Source organism: Engystomops pustulosus, chromosome 9 (assembly GCF_040894005.1).
Source record: "Engystomops pustulosus chromosome 9, aEngPut4.maternal, whole genome shotgun sequence".
Lineage (NCBI taxonomy): Eukaryota > Metazoa > Chordata > Amphibia > Anura > Leptodactylidae > Engystomops > Engystomops pustulosus.
In genome coordinates, this window is record NC_092419.1 from 46,705,742 (window position 1) to 46,728,754 (window position 23,013).

Genomic DNA, 23,013 nt, shown 5'->3' on the forward strand with positions numbered 1-23,013 from the left:
CCTGCCAGCCCACAGCCCCAGTATACAGCCTGCCAACCCCTGTACCCCAGTATATAGCCTGCCAGTCTCTGTCCCCAGTATACAGTCTGCTAGTCCCTGTCCTCAGTATACAGCCTGCCAGCCCCTGTCCCCCAGTATACAGCCTGCCAGCCCCTGTTCCCCTGTATACAGCCTGCCAGCCCCTGTCCCCCAGTATACAGCCTGCCAGCCCCTGTCCCCCAGTATACAGCCTGTCAGCCCCTGTCCCCCAGTATACAGCCTGCCAGCAATTGTCCCCCAGTATACAGCCTGCCAGCCCCTGTCCCCCAGTATACAGCCTGCCAGCCCACAGCCCCAGTATACAGCCTGCCAGCCCTTGTCCCCCAGTATACAGCCACTGCATAGCCTATAAGAAAAAAAAGTATTCTCACCTTCCGACGCCACCCTGGGAGATCCTCTTCTGTCCAACGATGTTCCGGGTCCCTCTCTCCGTGCGGTGCCGTCGTCACATTGGCGTTGATGTTTGGCTTCAGTTGCGCATCTGCAGCGTTTTGTCTCAGTTGTCTCTCAGATTTTCTTCCGTTTTGTCTCTGTGATGCATCCGTTTTTCAAACTCATTAGTGAAAAAAACGGATATTTCATCCGTTTTTTTGTGGACCCATAGACTTCCATTGCCATACCTTATCCGCATCAGTGGAAAAAAACAATTTCATAATTTTTGATAATTTTTTCCATGGACAACGGATCAATGAAAATACAAGTCAATGTGAAAACATCCATAGAAATCAATGGCTTTGTGAGCCATCCATGGAAATTACTGAACCCAAACGTGAAAAACAGCGCCAATGCGGAAGAGCCCTAAGTCATACCAAGCAAAGAATAGCAGAGTAAAGTAATCCCAAAGGAGGGGTAAGCACACACCTATCAATATACATGCAGATGTGTCACTTAATTAAGTGGGAAGATTAATTAACTGGGGTAAAGTTGAAAGGTTAGCATTTACACTCTTTTATGGTGTGCATGATATCATAGGGCGTGCAAAGGACCAGGTGTTTCCATCCACAATAGAAATATCTTTGCATGCCAGTCTGCAGTTAACTCTCCAGTCATAGACACATTTCTAGGAAAAAACAAATAAAATTTCCCTGGCAGGTTTCTACAAGTGTATGGATAGTTTGCAGTAGGGGCTCCTATAGTTTGCATTCACTTCCTTTTGCTAATTAATCCTAGAGCTCCCCCTGCTGACATATAGCAGGTATGACAGCACAGTTTTTTAACTTGATGTGTCAGCAGAATTTTACAACTTAAACCAACATCAGTACCACATAGGACACCTCATATCTTCTCCAACAGTGTCTTTATTGTGTTTTAGTGATAAAAATAACTATTATCCTAAATGTCATTTAGCAGTCAAGAGGTTAGCTGCAGATACCTTTTGGAAAAAGTCAAGCTCTTTGTGCACCAACACGGCCTCTTCATAGACATCCCCAGGTTTCCCCCACATCAGTGTGGTGACTCTTAGATGTTAGAAGATTCTAAGTTCACACCTAGTTCCATTCCCCCTTCCATTATCAAATAGCAGAAAACCTTCCTTACATTGAAGACCTTCTGTAATTGTGAACTGAGTCTTAGAGGATCTGATTTGCATTGCTAGAGGCATTACTTGTTATTCCTCTCAAACATTCCAAAAGCAGTGGAACAGTCATGGATTTTCAGGTCTGTTCCACTATCCTGGATAACAGGAGATTGGCCAAAGTTAAAACTTTCAGGTAGGTAGATATTCCTCTGTAAACAGTTCCCTGGAGTTCTGACCCTTCTGTTATACTTTTAAGGTATCATTAATGAAGTTCTTCAAGGTTACTATGAGAAGATTTTTGGGGCCTGTATTATTTTTAACCTGGAAAATTATAACAAAGGTTTTGAAAACAATGGACAACCCATCACTGACACATTGGGGCACATTCTCTTACCCGTTACGTCGCGATCCCTGCTGTGCGCTGTCCGACGAGAATTCGGATCTTCCACGATTCACGTAGCTCGTGCGTCCAATTTCCTGCATCCGTCACTTCCCTTGCTGAGGTCCGCTGGAGTTCACCTTCTTCTTCCCGGTGTATGTGAGTGCTGATCTTGTATCACAATATTTCGTTTTTAAATTCCGCAGTTTGTCCGAATCAGTTGGGTTGTCCGACGTCCACGGCCCCTGATTTGTCACGCATGGACCCATAGTAAATGTGCCCCATTGAATCCAGTATTTAATAGGTCTGCACCATTGAAACAAATATTGCATATGTAATGTAATGTCCTGGAGTTGCCCATTATGACATTAACTGTTGATAGTTTTAGTAAATTACTAGTCTTGCTTAGTAGTCTTACTAACTTGCTATGAATAAGGACCTAACAGTCGGAAACACATCAGATGGACAAAACTGTCTGCATCTTCACTATGTGAGTGTTATGTACACTGAATAAAGCACTTTTATGGATGAAGAGTGCCGATTAAGCTTTCTCGATGTGAACACATGTTGACAGTCTTACCCCAAGGGAGATGGGGGTTAGTTGGACTGATCACCCCATTAGACACCAACTCAAGATAAATCCAGTTATTTAGGTCCTTATTCAAACTCGAGATCACTTTGATTCCTTATATTTAAACCCTCTGGTAAGACTGGGTTAAACCACACTACCCCCAAGTGGCAGAAATTACAGTTCAATATTTGAATGTATTTATATGTCTGTAACCTGCAAGGGCATAATGTACATTATGATTGTTACATTGTGTATCTTTCTGCATGCTCCCATGGTTTTGATTGACTGGCACCTCAGAAAGGCAGCAAATCACCTCTATCAATTTGGTCTCTGCCTGGACTCCTGGGTCTTTTGTATTGGTTCTCAGCTACACTACAGATTGCTGCTGTGCTGCTGATGTCGCAGAGCCAACCTGGCTCCATATGAGATTCACTGCAAGTCACAAGCACTTATTATTGCCACAGCCAGCCAACTTATATCCCTGCTATCTTCAAAAGGAAGGAGCTATCACCAGCCTGCTGTTTTGCTGCTGTTTGGAGCCTTCCAATAAAAGGAACCTTAAGTTGTTTAAAGCTCTCCGTTCCTCTATGTGTGTCCCAGGTTTGCTGTTACCATTTTGCACCTCCCACATTATTTTTGCCAGGGAGTTAGACACCTATACGGGGAGTTCCCCAGGGGATACCTTCTACACATTTGGCCTCCCCCCTCTTTCTACTTCAGACCTGCCCGAGCCAGAGGGGTGTGTATGAGGCTTTCATCTGCAAAAGTAAAAAAAAAATTATATAAAAAAAACCTAAAAATTCAAATCACCCCCCTTTACTTAGAACTGATATAAATATAAATAAATAGAAAAATCATAAACACATTAGGTAACTCCGGGCCCGATCTATTAAAATATAATAACGTTTTTTCATTGCGTTTAACCCCGTTATGGAAAATAGCACCTAAAGTTGCAAATGGCACTTTCTTGTCATTTTGAAAAATATAAAAGAAATTCTATAAAAATCGATCAGAAGGTCGCACAGTCCTAAAAATAGAAGCATTAAAAAAATCATCAAAAGTCGCAAAAAATGACACCACCCACAGCTCCGTACACCAAAGTATGAAAAAGTTAGCGCCAGAAGATGGCAAAATAAAGAATTTTTTTTTGTACAGGAGGTTTTAATTTTTGTACATGTATGAAAACATTATAAAACCTATAGAAATTTGTTATCTCAGTGATCGTACTGACCCAAAGAATGAAGTAGACATGTCATTTGGGGCGCACTGTGAAAGCCGTAAAATCCAAGCTCACAAGAAATGGCACAAATGCGTTTTTTCATCATTTTCACTGCATTGAGAATATTTTTCCCACTTCCCAGTATATGGCATAGAATATTAAATACCATCACTATGAGGTGCAATTTGTTACGCAGAAAACAAGCCATCACAGAGCTCTTTACTTGGAAAAATAATGACGCAAAAAATGAAAAAGGGCCTGGTCCTTAAGGGTTTAAAGGTGCACCAAAAAATGTTGGTGCATTCTGCCAGAGAAGTGCAGGTCGTGCCAGATTCATGAAGAACATGCAACACATTTCATGAATCTGTTGAACATTGCACACTCCACAGGCAAACTGCACATAGTGAAGTCTGCACTATTTTTTATTAAAGGGGTTATCCGGATTTAAAAATCTTTTTATGGCCGGGCTGGGGAGGGATAGTTAAACATAATAAACATGGACTTACCTCCTCCGCCGCCGCCGATGTCCCGCGCCGCGGTCCCTTCGATCCGTGCCCCTGTAAACAGACAGGGGCACGGAAGCCGCGCACAGGGAGCTTCCGGTCCACGTTGTGGACGGCTCCTCCCATCCGTCCCTATCTCTCAGTGTTGTAAGCGCTGGGAGATGGTGCGCATGGGAGCACGGAAGCTCCCTGTGCGCCGGTGTAATGAAACCAGCGCACGGAGAAGACGGGCCGCGGCGCGGGACATCGGCAGCACCGGAGGAGGTAAGTACATGTTTATTGTGTTTAAATAGCCCTCCCCAGCCCGGCCATAAGAAATTTTTTAAACCCGGATAACCCCTTTAATTTGGATTACTGCATGACACTGTTTAGTGCTCAACTGGCGAGCAGTTCCAGCTGCAGTCTTGAGATTGTCTCCATTATCTTGTCTTCTCTTACGTTTCGAGAGTAACCTGCCTTCCTGGGTGATCTAATGTTGTAAAGATTCAATATTCTAGAAATCATAGACTTGGAATGACTCTTGCTATGGCTGATAGGGTCTCCAATTTGGCCCTTATCTGAACAACTGTCACATTATTTTTGCAAAATCTGTGAAATCTGGAAAGTCAGGCTGCCAGTTAAATAGAGTTTGTTAGATAATTAAGGAAATTAGCACCAGGTACCAGATTAACAACAATACAATAATTTGCAGGTTTCTGAAAGTGTTCTCTAATTTTGATCAGTGTTCTTTCACAATTATCTCATTTACATTTTTATTATGTACTTTAGAATAAATACAGTTTATGAAATAAGATTAAAATACTGCTATTTTACTCATGTTTAAATAAATATTTAATAGGACTACACAATGACCTCAACAGCTAGGTCATTGGGTCATTGTTCTCTTATTTTGATCTCTAGTGTATATTTCAGATGTGCATTGTGATGGTTGATATGCATTACCATTGATATGGATATATTGTATCTTTTCTAGGGGCGCCCTGGTCAGCTTGGGCCTCAGGGTCCAATGGGACCACCAGGATTTTCAGGGCCAACAGGTGTTGCTGGACCTAAAGGTGAAAGAGGATATCAAGGATCACCAGGGCCATCTGGGCCAAAAGGAGATCAGGTCTTTTTATCATTTATTTTACTTCTTTTCATTCAAAAATAATGTGGCTGATTCACTCTCACTATCAGGGGCCGTATAAACTTAGACTATACTTGGACGGGTAAATACACTATATCTAAAGTATATAACACATTAAGTAGAGAAAATACACAAAATAAGAAGTTTAATGCACAAGGGCACTGGAAGCTAGAAGTGGGAGATATGACTAACGAACAATGGAAATGGGTGTTCCACAATATTAAAGGAGGCTGCTTAAAAAAAATAAAGTCTTACTTACCTTCCGGTGCCCTCCGGTATCCAGCACTGCTGTCGCTCCGGTACGGGCGGCATGTAAACAAACATGGCCGCCGTAGCTGCGCTGGACTCAGCTTCCGGCCGGACCCGACAACCTTCTGGTCCGCATTCACAATGCTGTGTATAGGGACTGGTAGCCGAGTCCAGCGCTGCTCCGGCGGCCATGTTTGTAAGTAGGACTTTATTTTTTTAAGCAGCCTCCTCCCGGCCAGTTTTAGGTTTTTTTTAGAACTCTCGGACAACCCCTTTAATTACTCTCCTATCAGCATGAATCATAAGATGGTGTATTTTAATTATCTCCATCGTTTATATTATACTGGGCAGTACAATAGAGGCATCCGCAAAGATACTGTTGCTTAATGCGCTTAGTTGTAAACTGTGTCCAGACCTGAGGAAATATAGACTTTCTCTAATAGCAAAGGTTACCTTAGCAAAAAACTGGAAAAATGTTATACCACCAAGAATACATCAATGGGAGGCTTTATGTAGGAAAGTTGAACAATATGAGAAAATACAGTATACACACAGGGGCGAAAAGCCAGCCTGGGATAAGCTCTGGCTATCTCAAATAAAACCTGCATAATGGAGGTCCAGAGCAAGGTTTTGGTTTTCTTTCCCTCTCTCTCCCTTCAGCGAGGATCTGGGTGGCATGGGTTGGCGGGTCGGTTGGTGGGTTTCTCCGTAAGATTGATAAAGGATATGGTGGTAGGACGTAAATAGAAAATACAGCAAATATGGATATGTATATTATGTGCTATATTGGATGTACATTATATGCAATACTGGATATGAAATATACCACTGTATAGGATTATTGGATTGCACTGTACCTTTTGTTTATGAATTTCAATAAAAGTACTTTAAAAAACTTAGACTAAACTTACAATTAAAATGTGCAGACCTATCTACTAGTCGCTGTTTCTGTCTGACCCTTTAATGATACTTGATATTTATTTTGTAGTTTAGCCTTTTTGATTGATTTGTACTATATCATACATAATTTGAGTTACTAGATGATCTATCTTTTATAAAATGTTATTTTATCTTCCCACAGGGTCCCATGGGAGTTCCTGGGTTCCAGGGAGCTAATGGGGTTCCAGTAAGTTGTGTCTTAGATTTGTATATATACAAATATACAGTATGTACATATTATACCTCCCTTCCTCAAGCACAGGATGATGTGCACACGACAAGTCTACAAACTGAGAGCTCTTTTCACTTTTGAGGATACTTTATATTATCCTTATATTATAAGGGACATACCGGTAAATTGTCTAAATGTGCAGTGTGAAAAATGCATGTAGATTCCAGGATTGTAGATAGACTTTGGACACTGTGGTGCGTTGGTGTGTGAGATCTCTACACAGAACTACTTCACAAGAATGCAGAATATTGTCCTCCCAGTGAACTAAGTCCAGCTGCAAACCTGGAATATTAATGCATTTTCACTCTACCTCCAAGCCGGTACTAACATGTCAGTGGAGCATGGTACAGCAATTTTCGTGAAGGTTTGGAATTTAAATGGGTCCACTCATCACTGCTTGTCACACACTCATAGACCCAAGCACATCATTTTTTGTAATACATTGAAGTTAGGGTGCTCACTATGAACACATTTTTTTTTAAATTTCAAACTTAATACAGGTGATAATAGAACAGTTTATAATATGCCATCAAAATCAAGCATGGATAAACCAGGGTCACTTATTCATAGATCCAGGCACTGTGACTGTGGTAATCTTCTTATATTTGTTATTCATGGCTTACTTCTTTCTAAAATTAACATTTTAAATTATGTTAATGAGCCTGAGGGGCTGCACTAGCCCCTCTGTGATCTGACTTTATAGGTTGCTACATTGCCTCCCCCTCCCCCCTGCTTCATCAACACTTGTGTGGTGAGCGTTTCCTGGCCATGGATAACAAATATAATATGATTACCACAATCTAGGTACCTTTATCTATGAGTAAGTGTCTCTGGTTTATTCATGCTTGATTTTTATGGAAATTTCCTTTAAGGAAGACGCTTCTCTGTCTCTTTTTTTGACCCTTCTCCTGAAGTGAGGAATGTTTCTGGTCTTCTCAGGTCGTTACCAGTGGTGTAACTAGAAGCTGATGGGCCCCAGTGCAAAGTCTGTGCCAGGCCCCCAACTATAATGTATGGTTTATAGTAATAGTCTTCTCATATAGGAAAGTGACACCATAAGGGCCCCCTAAAGCTCTTGGGCCCAGTTGCGACCGCACTCTCTGCACCCCCTCAAGTTACTTCCCTGGTCGTTACACATAACATAGGTAAAGAGATGAGCCTAAAGCTTAACTCTTTCCTTACCTATAAATAATTACATTGATGATTTAGACACACACTATAAAATTTGTCAGTGACTTCAGTACTTCTTAACCACAGGCAGACATTAACCATTAACCATTGTCATCTATCAACTTACAGCGGAGAATCTGTTTCTTTGTACTCAGAACTTAACATGACAACCCAGCCATGACTTATCACTGCAGAATTCACAACCAAATGTATTTGTATTTTGCAGCACAACTCCTCACTGCACCCCTGAAAAAATCTCAAGTACATCCTTTGTAGTCTCCCTGTGTATGTCCCACACTGCGCTCCAAAATAATATGCCCTCCCCATATATCAAACATGCCCCTCAGAACATGTCTGAATTCTTTGTACCTTTCACACATATCGAGAAATATTCAACCCCCTCTGAATATATACTTTACCCTCTAAACTATTCATTGGAATTTACAGTCACATTGATTATTATACACATAATTGCATTGTATATATATATATGTTATATTTATATAAAGCCCACAACCAATTAATTATGTCACATTCAGCACCTACAGGCTGTTTTTAATCATAATTAGGGGGCTATTAATAAATTCACTAATTAGTATGGGGTATATATATATATATATATATACCGTATACATCATAGCATATCATAAGTTGAACCATATACATTATGTAATGGTCACCATTTTGATAGATCTAGTGTAATTTATACCATATCATATATTTGACTTTATGCATAGAAAATTCACAAATTGCAAGTAAACCAAATTATTTAGATACTCTGAAGATGCTTTCAGTCACTCGTAGTAAGAAAACTATTATCTAAAGAAAATGTTTATTTACTTTATTATTTTTCACTTTAAGGGCCATGGCGGGCAGCCAGGTCACAGAGGTTTGCCTGGACTAGATGGGTGTAATGGTACCAAAGGAGATGATGGATTTCCAGGGCTTCCAGGATTTCAAGGGAGTCCAGGATTTCCTGTAAGATTTACTTTTTTTCTTCTTTAACCCTAAAATATTTTACTACCATACTTTATTTTCTTCTTAGAAATGGCTTCATATTTTAAAACATGTGATATTTCTTTTCGACCCAGGGTTTCCCAGGTCCAAAAGGTCAAAAAGGAGAGCCTTCTTTTGTTCAGGGTGAAATTAAAGGACCTAAGGTAATATAAAGAAGACCCTTAGAGTATCAATATTATTACTATGGAGAACTTGCTAAATGTATTTCATGATTAAATATTTTTTTCTGAGATAGTCTTCGCTTATTGTAGATTTTAAATTATAATAGTTTTTGGCACTGCACTGGAAACCACTCTGGATGGGCTAGCAAAGTCCTATCCTATTTACCTTCCAGGTAGATGCTGGGGGTGGAGGAGAGTCAGGCTGTTTTGAATAACTGTTCCAGATAAGCTGCTTTGAGCAAGAGCCACCCCACAGTTGACTTGTGATCATGTAGTTGGGCTGTGAATCCTTAATAAAGCCATTAGGTATACAGTATATTAAACATAAGGAAAGGTTTCACTGTGCATGGGTTTCCTCTTTTTCACTGACCCGTCATCTGTAAATATTTTTTTATACTTTTCAGCTTCTTTGTGCACCATGTACATAACTATGACTGTAGAGGACCCTTTTTAATTTATACACTGATCATTGGCACTTAGTACTAATGTTTGGCCGCTTAAAACAACCATAGATTTGGCCCAAGAAGGAAAGGCGGAAGCGAGTGCACCAATAGTCACAGCAAAATCCCCGATGTGCTAATCAGCAAAAATATAGAAACAAAGTTTTCACTAAAATGAAAGATCACTGTATATAAAGTGTTTTATAGCATCCCCTTTTGTATTTGTGGAGTGATGTGGGAGCTCCCTTTAAAGTCCCTTTCCATTGGCTGATCAGTCTGCAACCAGCACGTATTTCGGAAAAAAAAGATTCATCTAGAATTAGAAAAGGGGCTTGTTTTTTTTTTTTTTTTTTTTAGTTTTGCTGTTTCAGCTCAGCCGTATTTAAAGTAATGAGACTGAGATTAAATACAAGATATAAACCACTGCATCTGTCTTTGAAAAAAATGCATCCCCTTTATAAATCACCCTGGAGAAACACCCTCTAAATCTTAGAAACTTGTGACGTCAATTGGTCTCACCAGTTTTCCATGTACAAAAACACTTACCGAAAGGTAAATGATTCAATACACCAAGTCTATCAAATGCCTTAAAGCCTTATAAGAAAGCTTAGGGGTAAGGGAAAACCTGCAAGATACATCTTTCTCTGCAAAACATTCAAAATTTAATCATAAATATTTTAAATACAGAATCTCTTTTACTATAGGGTTAGGTGTCTTTACTTCTTACTGCATATCATAGCGCTGTGTTTTTCTTTTTGTTGTTTTAGGGTGATGATGGACTGAATGGACTTGACGGGCTTCCTGTACGTATATATTATATGCTTATAGATCAATATGAAGATATTTGAACAAAAGTTTATAGCATGATCATAGTAATATTTATCAGTGGTATAATTCATTATTTTTTATATTAGGAAAATGAATATTTAGCCATTTTTATGCTAGTTTTTTGTGACCCTGGATCACCACTCCTTGGATGTAATATGCTGCTGTATCTGAAGAAAACATTCGAGTCCTCCATTTAATTCCATTTAAAACACCCTAAAATGGATATATGATCCCCCTAGCTAGTGATAATGGGGGGCAGCAGAGAAGAGATCCCGCAGTCATATATTCATCATCTAAATGGGTATTTTACATATGATAACACAGTTAAAGGGGGTTTTCAGTTTATTTATATGCATTATCCATATAAATCATCAATATCAGATCAGTGGATATCCAAAATTCAGGAACTCCCACTCACCAGCCAATTTAAGTGTATTAGAGCAGTAACACAACCCATCACTACACAGATAAATGACATTATTATGGCTATTTTTTTAATTTTATTTAATTTTTTTTTATATTGATTTGCATCACCACAGGGGCCAAGAGGTCCACCTGGGCCTCAAGGTCCAACAGGGCCAGCTGGGCCACCTGGCTTTCCAGTAAGTAAAATGTTCATTTAATTCTACTAAATTCATCTATGTTTCCTAAAACAAAGTGTTGTATCATATGTTGTTGTACAATTTCTTTTGAGTGTGGATATAATGACACAGATAATTGTGTCTGTAATGTAAATTGACTATAACACAATTATATATTAAAATAAATTCTTATTGACCTTCCCTTTAGGGTCCACCTGGAGTTCCTGGTTTTACTGGTCCAAAGGTAAGATACCATGATTATCGCATCCCTTGCTATTAGTATTAAAGGTCCAATAAGGATCCAAAAAATCTTTTAGAAATCACAAACAAAATATTTTATGCCAGCTACCTAATAAAATATACACAAACAATTAATATGTGCCTTTATTTCAGGGTAACATGGGAGTTGGTTACCAAGGCGAGAGGGGAGAAAAGGTAAGTAACACAAAATCAAAATCACAATTATATTGCTTGTCACATTTTATTATTTTGGAAATACAGGGGTTTGTGTCTCAATGAACATTTCTAATCCTAAAATGTATGATCTGATGCTTAATTGACTATGGATCAAGTGAACAGAGGGCTCTAAACTCCTTGAATTCACAAATAGACAGGGCACTTAAATAGAGCAGCCAATGTGTTCCCTTCTATTAAATTCCCGTTGATTTGACAGAAAAAAGGTCTAGTACAAAATTTCTATCAAAATGTTATTTTCTTCTTCCATCTCAATGGGTTATCTGTAACTTTAACCAAGAGCAGAGAATAAAAACAAAAACCAAATCGTAATATGGTCACATACTTTTAGTAATATTTCAATAGATCAATATTAGTGAGTTATGCACCGGGACTTTAAGAAAAAAGCTTCTTTCTTCTCTTACTTGGCTTCTCTAATGCTTTGTCCCCTCTTGATAAACTTTACTTACTTTTTGAAATCTCTGCTTAATTTCGTCTTGCTAGCAAGACACACAGAGACTCACTGAAGTGGCAGATTACACCAAAACTGTTTGCAGAGGGGAGAGGGATAAGTAAGCGAAGCAGCTTTGTCTCCACCTACCCCTTTAATGACATATGGCATTGTCCATTCTTTATCATGTAAGAAATTCGCATATAAAATGGTGTTCAGAGTATTATACCACTAAACTTGGCTATCCAAACTATATAAACAATAAAATATACAATATTTGGATTGTATCGATGAGCATTTGCTTGTGTCAGTTCTCAATAGTTACATATTTCATCTGCTTTTATACAGGGAGACACTGGTAGTCAGGGACGTCCTGGACCTCCTGCTTCAAGTGGAATGGAATTCTCAACTTTTCTAAAAGGAATCCCTGGTGATGTGGTATGTATACATTTTATATTTATTGAAGAGATGCAGGAACATGATATAATAATGGGATGATACGATATGAAATATAAAATACACTGCGGTTCTTGTACCATATCAAGCACGATAAACCAGGGACAAATATCAAGTCACCATTTCTGTGGTAATCTTCTTATATTTGTTATCCATGGCCTCTTTCCTGCATAAACTTTTACCATTATGCTAATGAGACAGAGAGGCCCTAGGGAGTTGTAACAGAGCCCCTCCATGCTGAAGCTTCACAGGCTGTTACAATATCTCACATCTCACCTCTGCACTTCTCCCTCCCTCTGCCTAATGTAATACCATAGCAGCAGAGGAAGATTCAGCACAGAGTGGGAGGGGGAAGTGCTTCTTCACGGTGTAACAGCCTGTGAGGTTTCAGCATGGAAGGGCCATGGCAACAATACCCAGGTCCCTACTGTTCCATTAGCATCATTTTTAACGTTCATTTTAGAAGTAATATGACCATGGATTACAAATATAAGAAGATTACCACAGTCACACTGCCTAGATCTATGAGTAAGGGCCCCTGGTTTATAATGCTAGATTTTAATGGTAGATTTCCTTGAAAAAAGTGTTGAAATCCTCATCATTGAAATCACTTACAATAAGTAGAGACTAACAATTACCTCAGCATCATTAAGATCCCTACTGGAGACATTTTGGGACATTCTGTGTACAGTAGACTTCTCTTCATATTAAATATACATTTTAAGACAATTATTTTCTTCTTTATTCTTCTTCAGGGTGATGATGGTCCTCCGGGATTTCGTGGGCCGCCTGGGCTACCGGGTCCTGCAGTAAGATGTCTCTTACTTCATTTAACATTGCTTTGTATAACAATAATTGTTGGTTATTAATACTTTTATACTAATGTTTTTTTCTCTTTTATAGGGATTTCGTGGACAGGGAGAGAAAGGGGAAAAGGGTATTCTAGGATTACCTGGACAAAGGGTGAGTTACTTCTCGTGTTCTATAGTCAGAATATATAGTGCTTTTTTTATTAATAATTAAAAAGGTACTTCTGATACAAAAACCCATAATGCTATAAGTAAATGAATACAACAGAAGTCAATGTCATTAAACACAAATTGGAAGTTATCTTAATTATGGCCGCCATCAACAACTACAACTCCCATGATCCCTTATTTCTCTGTAACAGTTCCTCCCTCTTATGCTTTGCTCCCGGTGATGATGTAAACAGACTATTCTGTTCTCTTACTTTAGTAATGATGTGTAACTGCCATCACTGCATCACTGAAATGGTGTCGCGCTGCAACCAACCGACTACAGCCAAATATAGTGGTTAGTTATCACAGGCAGGTGCAGGACATGTGATGTGAACATGTGAGTAGTGGTCATGTTCTGTCCTGTGCCTGCCCCACAGGGACAAAGTCACAGGACTGATTATAGGCCCGGTAGCTCAGACGAGGGCGCGCAGCTACGAGGAGTAGCCGGACATGAGGCTACTTGTCGCGGTTACTCCACGCCCCAGTAGCCTTGTTCCTCCGCCTACCATGTAATCTTCGGCGCGCAGCACCTCGTAGCTGCGCGCCCTCGTCTGAGCACCCGGCATCTGCGCATGCGCAGTAGCGCCGGCCTCGGAGCTACGGCCGCGCACCCGTAGGCCTGCGTCCTGCGCATGCGCAGAACGCAGGATATTCGCACGAGGGCGTGCAGCTACGAGGAGCTGCGCGCCGAAGATTACCCGGTAGGCGGAGGAACAAGGCTACTGGGGCGTGGAGTAACCGCGACTAGTAGCCTCATGTCCGGCTACTCCTCGTAGCTGCGCGCCCTCGTCTGAGCACCCGGCATCTGCGCATGCGCAGTAGCGCCGGCCTCGGAGCTACGGCCGCGCACCCGTAGGCCTGCGTCCTGCGCATGCGCAGAACGCAGGATATTCGCACGAGGGCGTGCAGCTACGAGGAGCTGCGCGCCGAAGATTACCCGGTAGGCGGAGGAACAAGGCTACTGGGGCGTGGAGTAACCGCGACTAGTAGCCTCATGTCCGGCTACTCCACGCCCCAGTAGCCGCTTAATTAAATTAACATATCAACTGATTAAAGTTTACAAAAGGATAGCCGGGACGTAAGGATTAGCCCAAAAAGGGCTATCCTTACGTCCCATTCATCCACCTATCACCCGTTCTACCTTTAGAGGTAGAATCGTGGTGGTAGGTCCCCTTTAAGCATTGTACCTATAACAATACAGATGGTTTAATATCATACAAAACACAAAAATGTATGTGATTTGCAGAGATTGGACAGTGATACTTTATGATAATGTTTGTAGATATGTGCCCCCCATAGTAATGCCTGTATTGGCTGTATTATTGTACTCATAGCTGAGTTTGCTTTACAGCAGATCCCACAAATGGCTGAATCTAGGAAATTAGACCAATATATCCTTGAATTTTGAAACATCATATCCTTGAATCCTTGAATGTACAGAAACAAAAAATATTATACATACCACATGCATAGTACTTTTTATTCACTTCATAGTCCTATGTACAACTTTTAATGTTGTGCCAGTATTACTTATTTTAAAAAGGAGGAATATTAGAAGGATTTGAACTATCCATCTGCTGCAAGATAAATCTTTCTGCTTCTTTTAGGGTTTTCCAGGGCAAGATGGTCTTGATGGGTTTCCAGGAAACAAGGTAAAGATCCCAATTCATTAAAAGGTAGAACAGAAAAGTAGTAAGCACCATAGAAACTCTCCATGGATTATTGTCAGCAACTCCTAATGTTTTCAACAGTCCTGGGGTATATTCACACTGAAAATGTGAAAAGAACCATAGAAAACAATAGCTCAGTGAGCCTTCAGTGAAAATCACGGAACCACAGAAGTGAAAAACAATGCCAGTTTGAAAGAGGCCTTACATTATTGATGGCAGCTAGACAGTGCCCAACCATGAGGAGAAGCAAGAACCTGAGCCAAGGAGATTGCTTTCTTGTGTGGAGCCTCAAGAGCTATAGTACGACTTCAAATTGAATGTAAAACCCAATAGTTATCTTACCAAAATATTGGAATATGCTGTACACTTTAATGAATGATATAAAGAAAATTGTTAAACATTAAGAGTTTGTGGACGAGGCATTGGAGAACAGATATGTGTGTTCAGTAATGGATCATCTGACAAAAAAGTTGTGTTACTCTGAGAAGATAGTAATAGGATAACAGAACTGAAGCACACGAATCAGCTCCTAATGTTTTAATTTATGGTAGCAGTAACCAAGATACAGTCAATTGTTTCACATGCCCTAGGGGCGTATCTACAGCGGTAGCAGCCATAGCAGCTGCTATGGGGCCCAGAGTGTCAGGGAGCCTTATCAACCACACTGTGGAGAATGTGCACCAGTATATAAATATTATGCTACATATATGTCATGTATATACGCTGTATCTGTGCTATATGTGTGTACGGTTTATGGTGTGTATATACTGTATTAGGCTGCATTCACACTACCGTATGGGGGACGTATGTACAGCCGCAAGCTTGAGGCCATACATACGTCCCCCATAAGCTGCAATGGCCGCATGGAGTGATACTTTTCTGCACATGTCCTATCTTTCCCCCTGTTATAGCCTGTACGCCATGCATTGCTTTGGAGAGGGGAGGGGTCACCCCTCCTCCTATCAATGGCGCCGAACATATGTTCGCCTGGCTACGGCTCGGCTATTCTGTATGTGTGTGTGTATATATGCTGTACAATTGTGTATGGCATTGGATGTGTGTATATGCTCCATATGTTTGCACATAAGTGTATAAATGTGTAATTGTTACTCGCATATGTCAGCATGTATATATTTTAAGTGGCAAGGGGGCCCCATTTAGAATCCTGCTATGGGGCCCTGCCTTTCCTAGTTACACCTGTGACATACACAGTATCATACTAACAACCTATTCACAAGGTCATCACGTGTCTAGGATGAAGTACTCACATGTATTAATGTCCTCACAGGGTCGTTCTGGTATCACTGGTGAACCTGGATTCGAAGGTTTCAAGGGAATGAAGGTAATAACTATCCTAATCCTAGTGTTTCTTAATTCAAAATTGAAAGTTTTTTATTCATTAAAAAGGCTGATGCAATTGCCGATGCATCCTTAGTTAACGTCATTGGAAGGGACTAATTCAAGCGAATAGGAGCAGCAGGTAGCCAGCGCTGTGAATCTCCTGATCCGTACAATGTGATACTTCTGGTTATAAGGCTTCTGTTATCAGCTCATAGTCAACCCCTAGCTATCTGGTATCGATGATCTGAAAAATAGGACATCAATATCTAATTCATGAAAAAACTCAGAGAAATATGTATATCAGGGGGTTGTGTTACTAAATATGATACCACTTTCTATGGAAGAAATGTGAGTGAATGTTTTGTTTTTGAAGAAACTTGTCATTTTAAAAAGCGATTTCATCTATTGGCAGTGAATTTGATTAATCTACAAATCTGTGAGAAAATATTAGCTTTATTTATATGCTTAAATAAAATCTACCACCAGGATGAAATACTGTAAACCAAGTACACTGACATACTAGTGTGTGCCTCCTCTGGGAGGATCCACTCTTCTTTTAGCTTCTTATGCCCTTGTTTGGCTCTAGGCTTCATAGCTGTTGGGCTATGGAGCTGCTGAGGCTCATTTGTATATGTTTTTAAGCTTTGTCTTGTAAAAACAAGGGCATAAGAAGATAAAAGAAGAGCAGATCATGCCAGAGGGGGCACACACCAGTATGTCAGTGTGCTTGGTATCCTTCTTCCTGATGGTACATGTCCTTTAGGAGTCAAGCAGGCAACTTCATGTTGAAAGTGAAGGGTTTATTTTAACTTTCTGTGCCTCTATTATGACAATTTATCCAGTTGCTTTCTTTGTTTAGGGTGAATCAGGAGATGTAGGTTTTCCAGGAAGCCCAGTATATATTAATAATGGTGGAGCAGCTATTCCAGGTAACAAACTACTTATCGGTAATACATCTTTTATCAACATCGCTATGATATAAATTGATATTATTACACTGTAATATTCCCTTCATTCACAACTGCTCTGTACAGCTAATTTTTAAACAATGTATAATAAAGATTGAGAATCATGTTACCTGTGATTAGATTTTAAGGGGCCAATTGCCATCTTCTAGAAAATGTGTTAAAGGGGTTGTCCGAGACTGAATAAAAAAACAATGGTGGCCGAGGGGAGGGGGGGGCTGCGTAAAAAATAAACATGGACTTACCAACCAGCACCCTCCCGGTGTCCTGCGATGCCATAGCTCCGGTCCGTGCCCCGTTGAAACAAACAGGGGCACGGAAGCCGCTCCACATTCAGCTTCCAGGCGGAATCAATGGCATCACAGGATGCCGGAAGGGCGTTGGGAGTTAAGTACATGTTTATATTTTTAAGCAGTCCCCTTCCGGCCACCATTATTTTTTTTATACAGTCTCGGACAACCCCTTTAATGCTTAAAGGGGTTGTACTAAGTTTGCAAGTTATCTCTTATCCATGGGATATCAGATAACAAGGTGATCAATCAGGGTACAACTGTTTGGACCCTTACTGATACCGAGAATGAGACCCCCAGTTATGTGAATAAACGAGAGTCTTGAGCTCACTAATAGGTGGAGCAACACTTGGCTATCTCTGGTACCCCCAGTCACTAAGTCTAAGTGAGTGCCAGAGATTAATTTTAGATTAACCTTGAACTTTTCTAAAAACAAACTAAAACTAAACATACGGTAAATCATAACGTTTGGTGCAGACATTGAACATGCTTACAGTTTTCTGCCCATAGTACCTGCACAGCTGTATCTCTGCCCAGCTACACTATTGTGCTGAGCCAGTATATTCAAGTGTAGATAGACTGAGCACTACTTCAACTAAAATCAGTCCCTAAGAACTGTAACTGCAATATTGAGCATCGTTCTCATCTAAATACTTGTGATACTGGGTTACCAAGATACAGGGGCACATGTATCATAGTTTCAGCTAGCCAAATTGTCTAATTTTAGCGACTTTTGCCATTTTTGCACCATTTTTGCGACTTTTAACTCTTGGTTTGCACCTTGTGCAATGTGCCTTATGTATTTTTGTTTTCCAGATGTTCCGTGCGACATTTTGCCGTTTGTGCGCCATTTTTGGGCCAACTTTGGTGCAATTCTGCACCTGGTCCAGGGCAGGTGCAAAGGAATTTTTTTTTTTCATGGACCCGATTTTAACTTGGAATTATTTCACATGCTTTAACTGTTTAACATTTTGCACAGTAACCGTAACATTTTTTTTTATTGGTTACTTCTAAGGGTGAGGTCACACGTAGTGGTTTAATTGCGTATATAATGCATTTTGATAGTAATTACAACAGCTGAGGGGAGGTCATTTGCCTTATTTCATTACTGTTAATATTTGCTTTTCCAAACGCAATATTATCGCCACGTTAACGTATGTGTTAACATTACATTTACTGTTTGTTTTGTAAATTCAAATGTTAACAGTAATGTAATTATGAAAATCACCTCTCCTCAGCTGTTGTAATAGGTTTCAAAATGCATTAAAAATGCAACAAGTTAAATTTCAAATTAACAGTGGTATTCACTCCTGTATATAACCCCTCACATGGCTTGTGTCCTCTCCTGTATATAACCCCTCACGTGGCTTGTGTCCATGTAGATTTGAGACATTTGCAACAAAAAGTCTCAAAAAGAAGCCAAAATTTGCGCCTGCCAGGATAGGAAAAACTGAACATGTACCACAAGTAAAAAGACAGGATCATACATAAGGTGCAAAAACTAGCTGCCAAATGTCTCTAAAATTCACCACAGAGAGACCAAACTATGATACATGTGCCCCACAGAATCCAAACATTTTGCACTCACCCACATGATTTCTGGTATGGAAATACTTTTGATCCCACTACTACAAGACCCCTTGCACACATTACAATGGTACCGTTAGTACACAGCCATATAAAAAGTTAGTGATCAAGGGGCCTAATACAGGACATATTATATATGTGATTCATTTCAAATCAGTCTTATTTTTGGTAGGGGCCAATGTTTCTGCAATACTATAAATCTTTGGAGTGTGTGGATGATCAGTCCTAAAGCCTTGTATCCACTTAGTATTCTCATATACATACTTATTGAAGAAGAGGTATTGCCTGCGCCCTCCTATAGACCCTATATGTGGACACTGTTAGATGCACTAAATTTGTTAAAGAATCCTCTAACACTGTTGATATAATTCGCTGTAGCATTGTATGTGAACACCAAACCCAGCAGTTTCCCAGAAGTTATACAGTTGACACAAGTATTCATAAAAGGATAACTACTTCATTGACCCTGTTAAGGGGAGAAGAATCCTTATTTAATTTACATTATCTTCCAATAGCTTCATGTATAGACATATGACTCTGTTATGTACTTCATCATAGGTTTTCCAGGAGATCCAGGCCCTCCTGGATTTCAAGGCGGAAGAGGAGATAATGGATTCCCTGGTCCACCTGGTCCCCCTGGTCCACCTGGGCTTCCAGCATTTGGAAGGGGTAAGAATCCTTTTATCTCTTTTTTTCTTAGTAACAAAGCTTTGCAGGAGAGAATAGTGCCAGACATTGTAAAGTGGCTGTGCCTGGAAATGCAGCTTAGTTCCATTACATGAATGGATCTGACATCACTTGCCTGTGAAGAGTTAGTTTTGCTCAGTGAAGCCTTGTCACTGCTTCAAACAACTGAAATGTATGGGTGCCTGACCCCACTAAACTGATATTGAACACCTATCCTATTGAAAGGTTAAAGGGAACATCTCGTCAGAAATTTGCTTAATAAACCACTACTAGTGTGTTGTCCAGCAGTTGAACAGCTTCTGCAGCATGTTTCTTGGTGGCATTATCCAGAAAAATTTACTTTGAAGTTTGAAGACAAGCTCTCCCTGCCTCTGAACACCTCCTCCCATGTGATTGACATCATGCGCCGGATTTCAGGAGATCCGATCAATGATATCCCTGAACACAGGACCATAATTACAGTAAAGGGGGCGTTTTAATGAAAGGAAAGCTTGACTTCATTGTGAAAATCTCCGTTTTCTTGACTTCATAAAACCAATTTACATCTCACTTCAAAATTGATTTTCTGAATGATGACACCACAACAGGCCATGAAAGAAACACCATCTAGAAGCTGCTCAGCTGCTTGACAACATACTGCTAGTGGTTTATTAAGTGTCTCTTTATGCAAGAAAATAGCATGGATGTGTGTATTCTGCAAGAGTGTAATACTCACTTACTTGTTTTTCAGGATTTCCTGGTAGTCCAGGGTTTCAAGGCATTCCAGGGTTAAAGGGGGAAAGGGGAGACCCAGGAAGACCATCTTATGGACAAAAAGGATTCCCAGGAAGAGATGGTCCACCTGGCCCACCTGGCCCTCCAGGCCCACCAGGTATCGCAAACAATACAAAGTCATGACACACTTCAAAATAAGTTGCTCCACTGTTATCTGTTTTCTTCCCACACTCCAAAAAACATACTGGTAGGTTGATTAGATTGTGAGCCCCATTGGGCACAGGGACCTAGGTTCAAGTCCCAGGGTCAACATCTGCAGAGTTTGTATGTTCTCTCTGTGTTTGCATGGGTTTCCTTCAGGTCTTCCGGTTTCCTCCCACACTCCAAAACATAGCAGCCGGTTGATTAGATTGTGAGCCCCATTGGGGACAGGGGCCAATTGAGCAGGCTCTGTGTAGCGCTGCGTAATCTTTGTGCGCTATATAAATAAAGTAATTATTATTATTATAGGATTGCCAGGTCACGCTGAAAAACACACAGAAATAATAATAACCAGCTCTGAGTGAACTGAGCCCTGGGAATTTATCCAGCCCCTGGATTCTGCCCCCAGCAACTGGTTGGCTAGCCCCTGCATCATTCAAAACTGAGCGAAAGAATGAAACCACCCAACTTTTCAGTGATCAATCAAAGCAGCCCTGAGTCCATTCAGAGGATTCTGACAAACTGCCTGTATCTCTGGTTCTGTAGATCACAGAACCACAAGCCCGATGTTTTCGAAAAATATTCCTCTCTTTCATGTGACATCATGTTAAGAGATACTATAGAACTAATTTTTTATAGGCAAAGGGGTTATATTTCAAGGCGGAATTATTAAAAAAAAGGATTTTTCATGCCCTGCTGTATAGGGCTTGTAGTTTAAAGAGATTCTTTCATTTCCCAATTAAAAACAACATTGTAAAGGGGACTTTCTAAAATTATAAAACACATTCTTGACTCTGTTTGCCCTGTGCTTTACCTCCTGAATCCCATCTCACCTTGCTTCATATTACAATGAGAAAAATACTCTGCAGGGGACCTGCAAATCTACATGTGCACACTATTTTTATTATGCTTATTATCTATTTTCATTTAGGTTATCGTACAGAAAGACTAGACAGAGCGGAGCCAGGGAGTCCAGGACAAAAAGGATTGCAAGGGCCTCCAGGAAGAATTGGACCTAAAGGATATAAAGGTGACATTTTTCTGTACTTGTTTCACCCACATGTGTTTTATTTTTTTATTGGGTTTTGCATTGGCTGATCAAGGAATTGTTCTTATTTAATCAGTGTAAACGTTATATAATCGCACAACAAAAACTATACAATAATAGAATTGCACTAATTACATCTCCATAGGAAATGAATAAATGTTTGGCAAAATCCATGGTCTGGAAATAAGAGTTCTCCTTACGGAGACTGCCAATTAAGGCCACCGTGTAGGCATGTGGAGTCTTATAGCCATTGACACTACACTAGGGGATTCTGGGAAAATATGCAAATAAGTTTTTCAGAATGGGATAAGGAAAACGCTCCTCTTTTAGCTACCTTGTAAACATCTACCTTGACATCAAACACAACCTACAGGAAGCCTTATGACATGAGGCACGATTACACGGAGGTCTTAATTGGCAGTTTCCTTAAGGAGAACTCTTAATTCTAGACCCTAGTCACAAGCCTCTCACTCAACGAAGCTGTACTGAAGACACCCAACCAGGTCGAAACAGCGATGTCTACAGTTGGGAATCTGTTCCTTCTGGAATAGATATACTGGTTTGATTTTAATCCCACATCATGTCATAAGGTCATGCTTGATGTCAACGGAGATACCTTACAAGGTAGCTAAGAGGAGTGGTTTTCCTTATGCCATCCTGGAAGACTTATTTGCATATTTTGGCAAAATCCAAAAACTGCATTTCACCACTGCATCACATGATTGCAAAACTAGACCTAGATTGTGCAAAGGGACAGATTGCCACCCAAAGCCTATATTGAAGTACAATTACCAATTAATGAGTATCGTCTTACTTATACCAAGGCTATTTATTTTCTTTCTATACATTCAGGTTCCTCTGGTGACTGTGCCTGTGGTGGTGATACTAATGGCAATGGAATAGTTGGAGATCCTGGACCTGCAGGACCACCAGGAATTAATGGCTTTGATGGATTAGAAGGACTACCTGGTGATTCTGGCAGAAGAGGATCAGGGGGGCCACCAGGACCTCCTGTAAGTAAATTTTCTTTTTAGTAGTGGCCAAGGTAAAACTATTTTTAATTACATAGGTAAGAAATGAATGCGACAAACGAAAAGACTGATTCATGATTTAGCATTCACAAAGCTTGCAATGCCATATTTTGCGGCCAGAGCATGTATG

At 40.2% G+C, this 23,013-nt stretch overlaps 1 protein-coding gene across 5 annotated transcripts in view; it reads left to right on the forward strand.

Annotated features, from left to right (window-relative positions):
• The window catches only part of COL4A6 (collagen type IV alpha 6 chain), a 188,711-nt gene that overhangs the window by 143,622 nt on the left and 22,076 nt on the right, over positions 1–23,013 (forward strand). For all 5 annotated transcript variants that reach the window (XM_072123984.1, XM_072123983.1, XM_072123981.1 and 2 more), the window contains exons 5-22: positions 5,201–5,335; positions 6,684–6,728; positions 8,805–8,921; positions 9,035–9,103; positions 10,329–10,364; positions 10,929–10,991; positions 11,179–11,214; positions 11,364–11,405; positions 12,223–12,312; positions 13,086–13,139; positions 13,234–13,293; positions 14,957–15,001; positions 16,308–16,361; positions 17,220–17,289; positions 19,761–19,871; positions 20,620–20,760; positions 21,736–21,834; positions 22,705–22,865. In XM_072123984.1, the coding sequence (XP_071980085.1) occupies positions 5,201–5,335; positions 6,684–6,728; positions 8,805–8,921; positions 9,035–9,103; positions 10,329–10,364; positions 10,929–10,991; positions 11,179–11,214; positions 11,364–11,405; positions 12,223–12,312; positions 13,086–13,139; positions 13,234–13,293; positions 14,957–15,001; positions 16,308–16,361; positions 17,220–17,289; positions 19,761–19,871; positions 20,620–20,760; positions 21,736–21,834; positions 22,705–22,865 (1,428 nt within the window). The remainder of the gene's footprint in view (positions 1–5,200; positions 5,336–6,683; positions 6,729–8,804; positions 8,922–9,034; positions 9,104–10,328; positions 10,365–10,928; positions 10,992–11,178; positions 11,215–11,363; positions 11,406–12,222; positions 12,313–13,085; positions 13,140–13,233; positions 13,294–14,956; positions 15,002–16,307; positions 16,362–17,219; positions 17,290–19,760; positions 19,872–20,619; positions 20,761–21,735; positions 21,835–22,704; positions 22,866–23,013) is intronic.